Source organism: Sorex araneus, chromosome 1, assembly GCF_027595985.1.
Source record: "Sorex araneus isolate mSorAra2 chromosome 1, mSorAra2.pri, whole genome shotgun sequence".
Taxonomy (NCBI): Eukaryota; Metazoa; Chordata; class Mammalia; order Eulipotyphla; family Soricidae; genus Sorex; species Sorex araneus.
In genome coordinates this window covers 166,418,572-166,431,916 of record NC_073302.1, presented here as the reverse complement: position 1 = coordinate 166,431,916, position 13,345 = coordinate 166,418,572, and the positions used below count along the sequence as shown (strand labels likewise).

General features: G+C 37.6%; 1 protein-coding gene across 3 annotated transcripts in view; it reads right to left on the bottom strand.

The window, feature by feature from the left end:
• Positions 1 to 13,345, bottom strand: part of POLR3G (RNA polymerase III subunit G) — a 41,953-nt gene that overhangs the window by 7,854 nt on the left and 20,754 nt on the right. For 2 of the 3 annotated variants that reach the window (XM_004613076.3, XM_055122020.1), the window contains exon 6: positions 10,381 to 10,463. In XM_004613076.3, coding sequence (XP_004613133.2) covers positions 10,381 to 10,463 — 83 coding nt within the window. The remainder of the gene's footprint in view (positions 1 to 10,380; positions 10,464 to 13,345) is intronic. The other variant, XM_055122029.1, reaches the window with a different exon arrangement.

Below are 13,345 nucleotides of genomic sequence, written 5' to 3'. Positions count from 1 at the left end.
AGTTTATGCACCCAGATTCAGGAAGCCCAAAGGATATCAGCTAAAAGAAACCCAAATAAAATGACTCCAAGACACATTCTAATCAGAATGACGAAAACCACAGAATACTGAAAGCAGAAAGATCAAAGAAGGAAGTTACTTATAAAGGAGCACCCTTAAGATATACAGCAGACTTATCAAACAAAACCCTCCACGCCTGAAAATAGGATATAGTGAAAAAACTCAATGAAATGAATGCCATGCTTGAATACTTTACCCAGCCAGGCTCTCTCATTCAGATTCCAAAGAACAATATGCAACTTCGAAGATAAACAACAGTTCAGGAACTGCATAGACTCAAAACCATTGTTACAAGAAGAACTAAACAGGCTACTTTAAGATAAGACAAACCACACAATCACACCAAACTCCTGCAGAAAGATGGCACAAACCCTGCAACACTAAGCTCTCTCAATGTCAGCATGCTGAATGCACCAATTAAGAGACAGAGTGGCAGATGGATTAGAAAGTTGACCCAACACTCTGCTGCCTGCAAGAAACATATTTGACCAGACAGAGAAAACACAGACTCAAAGTCAAAGGCTGGAAAACAATCTTCAAGAAAACAACCCCCCTCAAAAAAGCTAGGATGGACATACTAATATCAGACAATATCAGACTTCAGGCTGAAGGTTATAAACGAAAATGAAGGTCATTTCTCAATGATCAGGGGATCTGTACATCAGGAAGAACTCACACTGCTAAACATATAAGCACAATTAAATGTATGAGGGACCAGCAAAATACCTAAAACAAATGCCAATAAACTTTAAGAAAGACGTTGATAGTAACAATAGTAGTTAAAGATTTCAATACTACTTTGCCACCTCTTGACAGACCAACTAAAGTCTGCAAGGAAATACTTCATCTGAGGGAAGAGAGGGGGTTAGTAAATATATAGAAAGCTTTTCATCCCCCCAAAGCCAAATACACATTCTTCTCCAGTGCAAATGGAACAGTCTCCAAAATAGACCACAAAACATCACTGTATCACTGTATCTATCACTGTCATCCTGTTGTTCATCAATTTGCTCGAGTGGGTGCCAGTAACATCTCCATTCGTCCCAGCCCTGAGATTTTAGCAGCCTCTCCTTACTCGTCCTTCCAAATGGTGCTGTATTGGAGGCTCTTTCAGGGTCAGGGGAATGAGACCCTTCATTTTTACTGTATTTGGCATATCGAATATGCCACAGGGAGCTTGCCAGGCTCTGCTATGAGACCACAAAACATACATCCATAAAATTAAGAGGATGGAAACTGTATCAACTATCTTTTCAGATCATGATGCACTGAATTATAAAAGTCAATCACATGCAGAAGCAGAGAACCATTCAAACATTGGGAATTAAACAGCACAAACAGCTCCCTACTGAACAACCAGTAGCTTAGAGGAGATCAAGAGGTAATCAAAAGATTCCTGGAAAAGAAAGGCAAAAGAAGACAAGAGCTACTAGAACTTGTGGGACCCATCAAAAGCAATGTTAAGAGGAACGTTCATAGCTCAGCAAGTATGCACTAGGAAGGAAGAAAGAGCCCACATAAATAACTTCACAGCTTGCAAAAAAACAACAAAACAACAACAAAAGGAGCTCAAACCAAGTAGGAGGAAGGAAATAATAAAACTTAAAGTAGAAATTAACTCGCTGGAATCCCAAAAAACAATCCAAAATATCAACAAGACCAAAAGCTGGTTCATTGAGAAGATAAACAAGATAGATAAATCACTAGCAAGACTTACAAAGACAGAAAAAAACCTAATAAACCTAGTCAGAAATGAAAGGGGAACATCACAACAAAACGCCCAGAAATTTAAAGGATCATCAGACAGTACTTTGAGACTCTTTATGCTACGAAACAAGAGAACCTTGAAGAAATGGATAAATTCTTGGATTCCTATAACCTCCCAAGGCTGAACGAAAAAGATTTGGAATAGATGAAAAGACCAATAACTATTAAGGAAACTGAAATGGTATTTAAAAATCTACCCCAAAACAAAAGCACAGGCCCAGACTGATTCACTTACAGAGACCCAATGAATTCATTCAAACCTTTAAAGAGGACCTACTGCCAAACTCATCAAGCCTTCAAGCTTTTCCAAGAAATTGAAGAAACAGAAACACTCTCAAATAGTTTTTATGAGGCAAATATCATCCTGATACCTAAAGCAGGCAGAGATCCCACCAAAAAAAAGAGAATTACAGGCCAATATCCCTGATGAACAAAGATGCAAAGATCCTCAACAAAATACTAGCAAATAGAGTCCAACAACTCATCAAAATGATCATAAACCATAACCCAGTGAGATTTGTCCCAAGGATTTAAGGATGGTTTAACATTAGCAAGTCAAACAACATAATACACCATACCAATAAAAGAAAGATAAAAACTATATGATCATATCAATAGATGCAGAGAAAGCATCTGACAAGATCTAACACCCATTCATGATAAAAAAAAAAACCTCAATATAATGGGTGTTGAAGGAACTTTCCTCAATATAGTCAAAGCCATCTACCACAAGCACACAGCAAGCATTATCCTCAATGGGGAAAAGCTGAAAGCCTTCCCTTTAAGATCAGGCACAGACAAGGTTTCCCTCTCTTGCCACTCCTATTCAATATAGTACTGGAAGTATTTTCCATAGCAGTTAGGCAAGATAAAGATATCAAGGGCGTCCAGATGGGAAAAGAAGAAGTCAAGCTTTCACAATTTGCAGATGACAGGATATTATACTTAGAAAATCCTAAAGACTCCATCAAAAAGCTCTTAGAAACAATACATTTTTATGGCAAAGTGATAGGTTACAAAATCAATAGCCAAAATTCCATGACTTTCCTTATACAAACAATCAAAGAGAGGAAAGAGATACAAAAAAAAAAAAATTCCATTCACAATGTGCCTCAGAAAATCAAGTACCTCGGAATCAGCTTTACTAAAGAGGTGAAGGATCTATACAAAGGAAACTACAAACACTACTGCAAGAAATAAGAGAGGAGATTAGGAAATGGAGGCACATCCCCTGCTCATGGATCAGAAGAATTAATATTGTCAAAACAGTTATAATCATCAAAGCATTATACACATTCATTGCAGTCCTGCTAAGAATACCCATGACATTTTCAAAGAAATAGATCACGCACTCCTGAAATTAATATGGAACAATAAACCCCCAAGAGTTGCTAAAGAAATCCTTGAGACAAAGAAGATGAAAGGCATCACCTTCTCCAAAACTTCAAACTTCAACTACAAAATGGTAGTAATCAAGACAGCATGGTATTGAAATAAAGAAAGACTTGCAAATCAACAGAAAAGAGTTGAATATCCTGACCTCTTAAATATATGATCACCTAATATTTGATAAAGGAACAAGAAATATGAAGTGGAACAAGGAAAGCTTCTTCAGCAGGTAGTGCTGGGAAGGTTGGACAGCTGCATGCATAAAAAAACAAACAAACAAAAAACACCAACCAAGCAAATTCAGACTTTTTTTTTTAACACAAGGCATAAAAGTCAGATCAAAATGGAGTAAAGACCTCAACATCAGACTCCATAAGGTACATTGAAGAAAAGGTTGGCAAAACCCTCCATGAAGCTAAAGGCATCTTCAAAGATGAAACATCACTGACCAAGCTAGTGAAAATAAAGATTAAAAAATGGGACTACACACCACCCACCCTAATATATCCTTGGCAATTGAAAATCTCCAGAACTCAATCACCACTGTGCTCACAGCCCCTCTCCACAGGCTTGGACGAGCCTCATCCATGAGTGAATCTGCTGAAAACTCAGGTGTATGAGAGACTTGTGACTGAAACCTCCAGGGTCACATAGAGTTAGGAATGGGTGACCTCCCCCCATCTCCCTGTTTTTCTGGTAGCCTGGCAGTCACATCCATGAAGCAAATCTGGCACCATTTAAGCTCATTAATGGCCATGATCCAGAGACTCACAAATAAACCACAGAAGAGGAAAAGAGCAACAGACTGCAGAGATGACCCCAAACCCCAAAGTCACCATCCAGTTAAAAATTTAATTCTAGTTATATCACTCAATTTAAAATCTTAGATTTCCTGGAGCATGCAGCCATGATCTCATACTCTATACAAGGGCTTAATGGATCTAGAGTGATACAACAATCTTCACACACTTTACTCCAAGGAAACTTTTTGGATCATCTTTAGCAGATTATTCAAAATAAGCAATAAAAAATAAATTATTTAGGTTCTATTTGGAGGGGGCAAACTTTGGGGATTGGGGTGAAATAATTCAAAATACAGTGGTGAGAAGGTATAATGGTTGGATTGGTATTGGAATACTGACTGTAATCAATTATTGTGATCAACTTTATAAAAATAAAATAAAATGTAAAAAAAGAAAAAAATGGGACTACCTTAAACTAAGAATCTTCTGCACCTCAAAAGAAAAGGTGATCAAGATACAGAGAGAGTCCACAGAATGGGAAAGATTATTTCTCCAATATCCATCTGATAAGGGGGTAATATTATAGATGTAAAGATACTAGTAGAACTTCATAAGAAAAAAAGATCCAACCCCATCAAAAAATGGGGATAAGAAATGAACAGAAATTTCCTCAAAGAAGAAATACAAATGGTCAAAAGGCATATGAAATAAAAATGTTCTACATCACTAATTATCAGGGAGATGCAAATCAAAACAACAATGAAATATCATCTCATGCCACAGAGACTGGCACACATCAAAAAGAACAAGAACAACCAGTGCTGGTGCAGATCCAGGGGGAAAAGAAACTATCATTTATTCTTGGTGGGAATGCTGCTGACTGGTCTAGCCTTTTTTGGAAAACAATAAGGGCATTTCTCAAAACACTAGAAACTGAGCTTCCATATGACCCAGCAATAGGACTACTGGGAATACACCCTGGTGGCCCAAAAACACAATGCAAAAAAGCCATCTGCACTTTTGTATTTAATGCAGCACCACTCACAACTGCCAGAATCTGGACACAACCCCAGTACCCAAGAACAGATGACTAGAGAAAGAATCTATGGTACATCTTCACAATGGGATACTACATAGCCATCAGGAAAAATGAAGTCATGAAATTCAGTTATAAGTGGGTGGACATGGAGAGTATCATGCTGAGTGAAATGAATCAGAAGGAAAAGGATCGACATAGAATGATGGCACTATCTGTGGGGTACAAGAAAACACAGTATGAGACTAAAACCCAAGGACAGCAGAAGGACTGACATAGAATGATAGCACTCATTTGTGGGATATAAGAAAACATAGTATGAGACAAAAACCCAAGGAGAGTAGAAACGAGGGGAGGTCTGTACCATGGTTGGAAGCCTGCCTCAAGTGGTAGAGGGGAGGGCAGTTATTACAGAGAAGGGATGACTATGACAATGACAGTTGGAAATCAGAACTCAACCTAGTGCTGAAAGTACATAAAGGGATCAATATAATAACCTTTCAGTATGTGTATTGCAAACCATAATGCCCAAAAGCAGAGAAAGGCGGATACAGAGAGAGAGAGAGAGAGAGAGAGAGAGAGAGAGAGAGAGAGAGAGAGAGAGAGAGAGAGAGAGAGAGAGAGAGAGAGAGAGAGAGAGAGAGAGAGAGAGAGAGAGAGAGAGAGAGAGAGGGAGGGAGGTAGAGAGGGGAGGGAGGAAGGGAAGAGCAGGGGGAAGAGGGAGGGAGAGAGAGGGGGGAGGGGAAAGTGCTTGCCATAAAGGCAGGCTAGGAGTGGGTCTGACAGGAAGGAAACTGGGGACATTGGTGGTGGGAAATGGACACTACTGAAGGGATGGATGTTGGACATTGTATGGTTGAAACTCAATCTGAACAACTTTGTAACTGTATCTCAGTGATTCAATTAGAAAAAAGAAACACTAAGTTACCTTCTCATAACACATGGACTTAAATTTTCATTCACGTCATCTTTATATTTCTATTATGACCACCAAGAACTCTTTTGTTTGTTTGTTTGCTTTTTTTTGGGTCACACCCAGCGATGCACAGGGGTCACTCCTGGCTCTGCACTCAAGAATTACCTCTGGCGGTGCTCAGGGGACCATATGGGATACTGGGAACCAAAACCAGGTCAGCCATGTGCAAGGCAAACGCTCTATCCGCTGTGCTATTGCTCCAGCCCTGAACATTTTTGTTTGAAAAAATGCCATGTTTGCATTACTACCACTATTCATTAAGTCATTCTGGGCTTACTCTACACAAGAGACAGAATTTTCCAATTTTCTAGGAGGTAGGTACAGCAATAATTTCTCTTATTAATACTCATAAGGCAATAGATCACTTTAGCTAAGATGTAATTACTCCTACACAGTAATCAGAAAACCAATTCACAAATCTGCAAATATTACCACCTATTCTGAGATATTTGCTTTGTAGATTACATATGAAGAAAACATATTTTGCCCCTGACTATAATTTAGCTATTCCCTTATTGATTCTCAAATATTTGTTTCTAAAACTCCTGTGATTACATTCAAATTTGGATTTAAGGAACTTAAAGGCAATAGGGAAGACTTCATCAGACTGACTTAATTTCAAAACAAAATTCAAACTCCACTTTTTCTGTCTGCTCACTCCACTCAAGCAGAATGAAAAAGACCAACAACAGACATGATTTTTCTTCAACTAATCCATGAGTTATTGCTCCAATGTAATGTGTATAATTTTTCCAAGTGACAATCCACTTGGAAAGTACGGTAAGTAAGTAATATGATGTTTATATATCTTTTGACATGTCTGTAAATACACACATGCTTATTCTATTTAAACATAATGACTTTGTGAAATATTTTGTTTTTATATTATAAAGCCATGGTAAAGAGATCTATATCTCATTTCTGTGCAATGAGAGGTGACTTGTAATGCCTCATTTACTTAACTTTATGCAAGGTATACACTGTATCTGAAAACTCATGGTAGGGCTGGAGAGGGGCTGGAGCGATAGCACAGCAGTTGGGCTTTCGCCTTTCACGAGGCCGACCCGTGTTAGATTCCTCCGCCCCTCTCGGAGAGCCCGGCAAGCTACTGAGAGTATCTCGCCCGCACGGCAGAGCCTGGCAAGCTACCTGTGCGTATTGTATATGCCAAAAACAGTAACAATAAGTCTCTCAATGAGAGACGTTACTGGTGCCCGCTTGAACAAATTGATGAGCAATGGGATGAGAGTGACAGTGACAGGGCTGGAGAGATAGTACAGCAGGTAGTGTTTGTCTTGCACGCAGCCGACCTTGGTTAAATCTCCGGTCTTCCATATATCCCCTGAGCATCATCATGAGTAATTCCTGAGTGAAGAGCCAGTGGTAACTCCTGAGCATCACGGGGTGTGGCTCCCCAAAAAATTTAAAATGAAAATTCATGCTATTTCTACAGTTAACAAAAGAATTATTTAAACCAGTTAAGTAAAAAAAAATTAAATATAGAATTAATTCAGCTTTACACCAGAAATTACTTTATTTCCACTTCTACTTCAATCATCTCTAAATAAATAATTTTATTTCTACCACATAAATTCAAATCAAACCCATAAAAATATTTAAATAGGTTAACAATAAAGTTCTATTGTTATGCCAAGGTATCTCCAAATAAATAACTTCAATTTTATTTCTACTACATAAATTCAAATCAAACTCATAAAAATATTTCAATAGGTTAACAATAAAGTTCCATGTTTTATCAAGGTATCTCCAAATAACATCAATTTTATTTCTATCACAAAACCCAGATTAAACTCATAAAAATATTTAAATAGTTTAACAAAAAACAAAAAAGAACTTAGTGTTGACAAATATTTAAATAGGTCAACAACAGATTCATGCAATTAAAAAACATTGATCTCAGAGTCACACATTTTGCTCACTACTTCATTTTACACTGATCTATTAACTTCACTCTTCTATTTGGTAGTTTCCATTTTCTCTGCAGTGAGATGTAACTTATTTACTCCTACTATTTTGCAAATAATGTAAATATTCCATTCTTAGCACTTACTACCATGTGCAACTGTTTTACCAAGTTTAAGCTGCCTTATTTATTTGTCTTTCTCCCCCATTAATATACAGGTTCCAAGATGGAGGCCTTTTAGCTTGTTTTCCTCATTGTTATATTCCCAGTTCCACTGAGGAGTACCTAAAACATATTAGGCACTCAAGACTTTAAAGAGACATATATTTACATAGTTACTATGCATTATTCATTTATGTGGTATTTTATGTTGTGTTTCTAAGGTTAGAAAATTATAACATCTCATTGCAGTTTCATTGTACTACAGACATTCTGTTTTGATGCTGTTTATGTATTTTGTTTTGTTCTGTTTTGTTTGGGCCACACCTGGCTGTGCTCAGGGTTTACTCCTGGCTCTGAGCTCAAGGACTCAGGAATCACTTCTGATGGTGCTCAAAGGACCACATGGAGTGCTGGGGATTGAACTCAGATCAGTTGTGTGCAAGGCAAGCACCCTGTCCTGTGCTAAACCCTGTTTATAACTTTTGTACCCACACTCATAAAATGAACCTATAATTTTCTTTTATGATGTTGCTTTTGTTGCCTTTAAGTAACCAAATCTGCCTCAAAAAAAGTAATGAAAGACACTTTAAAAGGACATCACTCCTTAGCCTATGGTTTTAGAGATCAGTATTCGCACCAATATTCAGGAATGTCCCGGTTCTGGGGGCAGTCCTGGGTCTAAAAAGTTAATTTTTGAAGAGGAAAGGGTCTTCTGGTTTAAACACATGATCATCACATAAAGAAACTCATGAACTTGCCATGCGGAAGTAGGCTCAGGTACTAGTTCACTGCTGTCTGATCATTCACATATTAAGAGATCTGACTGATAATGACTTCTGCTGCAGAAATTTTAAAAAGTTGAGCTGCGTGAAAGTTAATTTTGCTCTATTTTAACTATTTAAGCTGCTAACTTATTTGAATTTCTACATTTAAAGTCAAAAAATGATGCATACTGAAATTTTTAAATGTCTATCTGCAAGAGGTAGTGAAATGGAATAAGGAAATACAATTCATTCAGAGAAATGAAAGCACACAAAGTCCTGGTCAATCTCACTCCTCACATGTCATCTTTGAAACTTCTTTCCATGAAACTTTAAGAACATTGAAAATCTGTGTCTCTCAATAAAAATTTGACTAGTCCTATACTCCATCCTTCACTACACCAGAATCAAACCTAATAGTGATTGCTACTTCTTCAAAATTCTATGGCTTTATTTTCAAACACCGTACCTACAGCCCATGTACTCGTCAAAAAATAAAGTAAAACTAATATATGTTTCTGCTAGCAATGAGCTGAGCCAGCTTGGTCAGCCAAGTAAGCAAGTCTTGATTCCTCATCTATAAGTAAGAAAGTGGGGGAAGAGCTGTATAGTTTCCATGGAAGGCAACATGTTAATATTTATCTATTTAATACAATGCCTGACCAACAAATCCACTTCCTACGAATGGGAAATGATGCACTAAACATGATTCACTGCAGTATTGTTTAAAATAGCAATACACCACATGAAACATAATGTCTATCAATAGGGTCCTAGTTTAAAAAATTATGGCTTGTTTTCATTGTAAAGGCCCCCAAATAAGAATGAGGCAACTATTTAACAAAATAACATGAAAAAGTCTCCAAAGTATTTTAAGCAATAAGATGAAAATGCAAGAGTGTTTTTTTTAACCTAAAATATAAAAAGAAAATCTGTATTTGCTATGATAAAATATTCCTGAATGGCTACAAAACTGTACATTGAGTACCCAAAAGGAGAACAATATCCAGAAAGGGAACGGAGGGGACCTTTGCAATGTACTTACCTTCTGAATGCTATAACTTTCTATTTCTGATTTTAAAAAAAGTATCACTGTATCACTGTCATCATCGATTTGCTCAAGCTGGCACCAGTAACGTCTTCATTGTGAGACTTGTTGTTACTGTTTTTGGCATATCAAATACGCCGCGGGTATTCAAAAGAGTGTAACTTCTTCTTAAATATAATCTATTCTTAAAAGAGAGGGGAAAATTATATTAACACAGTACATATAACACCAATAAAATCAGAAGTTCTTCAAAAGAAATCCAGGTTAGAGGACATAGGAATGGAGCGGAGAGGAAGCAGCTAACAGAGGTGAGGCGAGTTGACATGAGTGACAAGGGAATGACAGAGCCTCCATGCTTTTCCCCAAAGTTAAAACTTTCCAGTTATCCTGCATGCCAGAGCTGGTTCTGCCAAATTTACCTTATTGAAAAACATGAGAAGGCAAAAGTTTGTCAAAGGAAAAAAACTTGTGACATTTTTTACAGTTCACTTTTACAGCAAGAAGAAAATCTTACCTCAATTTTCTTCAGTACATCTGCATTGTTAGTGAGTGAAGTGTCCTTGCCTGGACCCTTTGCCTTTTGGGGTCGGGGACCTGCTGAAGTTAGACTACTGTCAATATATGTTCATATCAGAGCAACTATATACTATATTTTTTTAACTCTCAAATGCCATCCAGCATAGTGGGATGCTGTCAAGTAGCCAGTAATGTGCAGAATAAATTTTGTTTAAAGAATAAACAAATTAGCACACTTCTCCAATTTTCTATGATGAGAAGTGATAACACACAATAGCATCTTTTCTAAGACTACATCCAAACATTTTTTAGCCAATATTAAAATTTTGAACTGGCTATTAATATCATTAAGTCTAAGTCACTGAAGGGTTCGCTCTTGAAGAGTATGAGAGGCCTCTGGGGGGTTTCACAAGCCCTCCATCTTTACTGGCTTACTGTTCACTGAGCAGTGTGTTTTTCTTAAATGAGGGCAAGTGTACCAGGCTTGAAAAATTAAAAACACATGTAGGATAACTGGGTACTTGCTAGTGGTCAGAAATGGGCAAGAGGCTACATTCACTATAACTCAGAACTAGCTTTGGAACGGAGATCAGTATGGTTCAGCGGAAGACACCCACCATGTGAATCTAGAAAAATCAAAACCTGCAAATGAAACAAAGCATTATAACAACTTTGATGTATTTAATTCATAGCACAATTGTTTTGGGTTATTCTGAAACTTAAGGGAACACAGAATTCTTACACAGAATTCTTTTTCTTTTACACACTACAATTTATATAAGCACTGTGGTTTATATAAAGTCTATAAAATGATCAAAGTTTTAAGAAAAAAGCTTCAAAACATTACAGCTACGAGGTTAATACACAAAAGTGAGTTACTTTTGTTACTTCTATATACCAAAAATTAATAGTGGAATTTGAAATCAAACAAATAATGCAAGTGGTATTAAGTGAGGGGCATGGAAAAAACTCAATGCCAAACACCTACCCTGAAGCACGAGGCCTTGAGTACAGTTCCCAGCCCCACTACCCAGCAACACTGCCATTTGGGATCCCTAGTGCAATACCAAAGTGTGCAATCTCTGGCACCCTGCAGTCAAATACCTGTACAATCGCCACAACTAAAACATGTGCAAGGGGGCTGGAGAGATAGTAAAGCAAGTAAGGCAAGTAAATGTGGGTTCAATCCCCAGCACTATTTACGTTCCCCTGAACCCCACCCTGGCACAAAGCTAGGAGTAAGCCCTGAACAATCCTAGGTGTGGCTGTAAAACCAAAATAAACAAATAAATAAGACCTGTGGTGGCTGGCATGCTGATATTACCCATCACTCTCCAGCATGCAGAGCGGACCTGCTGAAACACAATTTCATCCCATTTGCAGCAAACTACATGATTTAATCTTTTCTTATAGCTGAGGATTACTCCACTGTGAATCTATCACAATTTCTTCACTTTTTAGGTTTTGGAGCCACACCCGGAGGTGCTCAGGGCTTACTCCTGGCTCTGCACACAGAGATCACTCCTGGTAGACTTAAGGGACCATATAAGATGCCATGAACAGAACCCAGGGCCAGCTGTATGCAAGGCAAATGCCCTACACACTCTACTATCTTTTAAGCCCTACCACAACGTCATTAACCAATAATCTTTAATGATTGCTAATCTTTGCCACTGGGAGGCAAAAGATTTAGAAAAGGCAACATAATCTTGAAAATCTTGAAGGAGATAAAGGAGTTGGAGGATTGACAACACTAACTTTAAAACATCCTAAAAACCGGTAATTAAATAGTGTGGTATAAGTGAAAAAAACAAGCATACATATCAATGGAACAGATTTGTGTATTTAGAATAAAGAGAATAGAGGTAATAAACAAAGAATAGTCATTGTAAAAACCCACATAAATATAGAAGAGGGAGCAGAGGCCTTCTTTTACAATAGGGCAAAGATCTTTTCAACTTGTTTCAATTGGGTTTTAAAACAAGTAGATTTAGTGCATACATAAAAAAGGGCTCTAAAATAATTAAAAAAAATTTTTTTTCAAAAAAGGTCTCTATCCAGGTCTAGACTGACCTAACACCCATCATAAAAGTTTATTCAAAATGAATCTCCTACAAGATAAAAACACAAAAGGAAATCTAGATGACCCAGAGTTTGTTGATGAATTTTAGACCCAATAAAGGGTTCAGGGATCACTCCTGGAGAGCTCAGGGGACCATGTACCATGCTGGGGATCAAACCCAGGCTGGCTGTGTGCAAAGCAAGTGCCCTACCCTCTGTCCTAAAATCTTTCTCTTAATTGCTAATCCCATTGTTCTTAACATCGTGCAACTAACCTTTTTTTCTCTTCATTACAGTAAAATTCTCCCAAAGATGCATCTCTGCGAGCTATCTACATTTCCTAGGCTTCCATTTATTGCTTAAAAATTCCACTCTGGATTCTGTTGCTAAGAATCTTTTGAGAAACAATCACCCAGATCAACAATGATCAACATGTCAAAATAGGTTTAGTTTCCAATCTTGACCTCATTTAATCCAGCAGCATCGCTGAACTTCTATGTTATGAGATACTTTTCACGTGGGCACATTCTTCCTATTATCACTCTACTCACTGGTTCTCCTCCTCTCTCTTTCTCCATCTCCTTTCTTAGTTGCTTAAACTTCCTTTGCCAGACTGTTCCATTTTAGAATTTTCCCAAGTTCTGGCCCAGGCCCTCATGCCTCCTAATGATCTAATTCCACTCTGGTCAGTCTCATTCACTCTCACAGTCTGAATCAGTTTTAATAGTGATGTTGAGGATTATTACATCCATCTGTTTTTCCATTCCACCCCCCACCATGCACCAATAGATTCAACATTTCTAAAAGATCACCTTTGAGATGAACTCACAATTTTCTATCACAAACCTGGTCTTCTCCCATGTTTCTTGCAGCATCATTTAGGTAAATTCCTAGTTATCCAT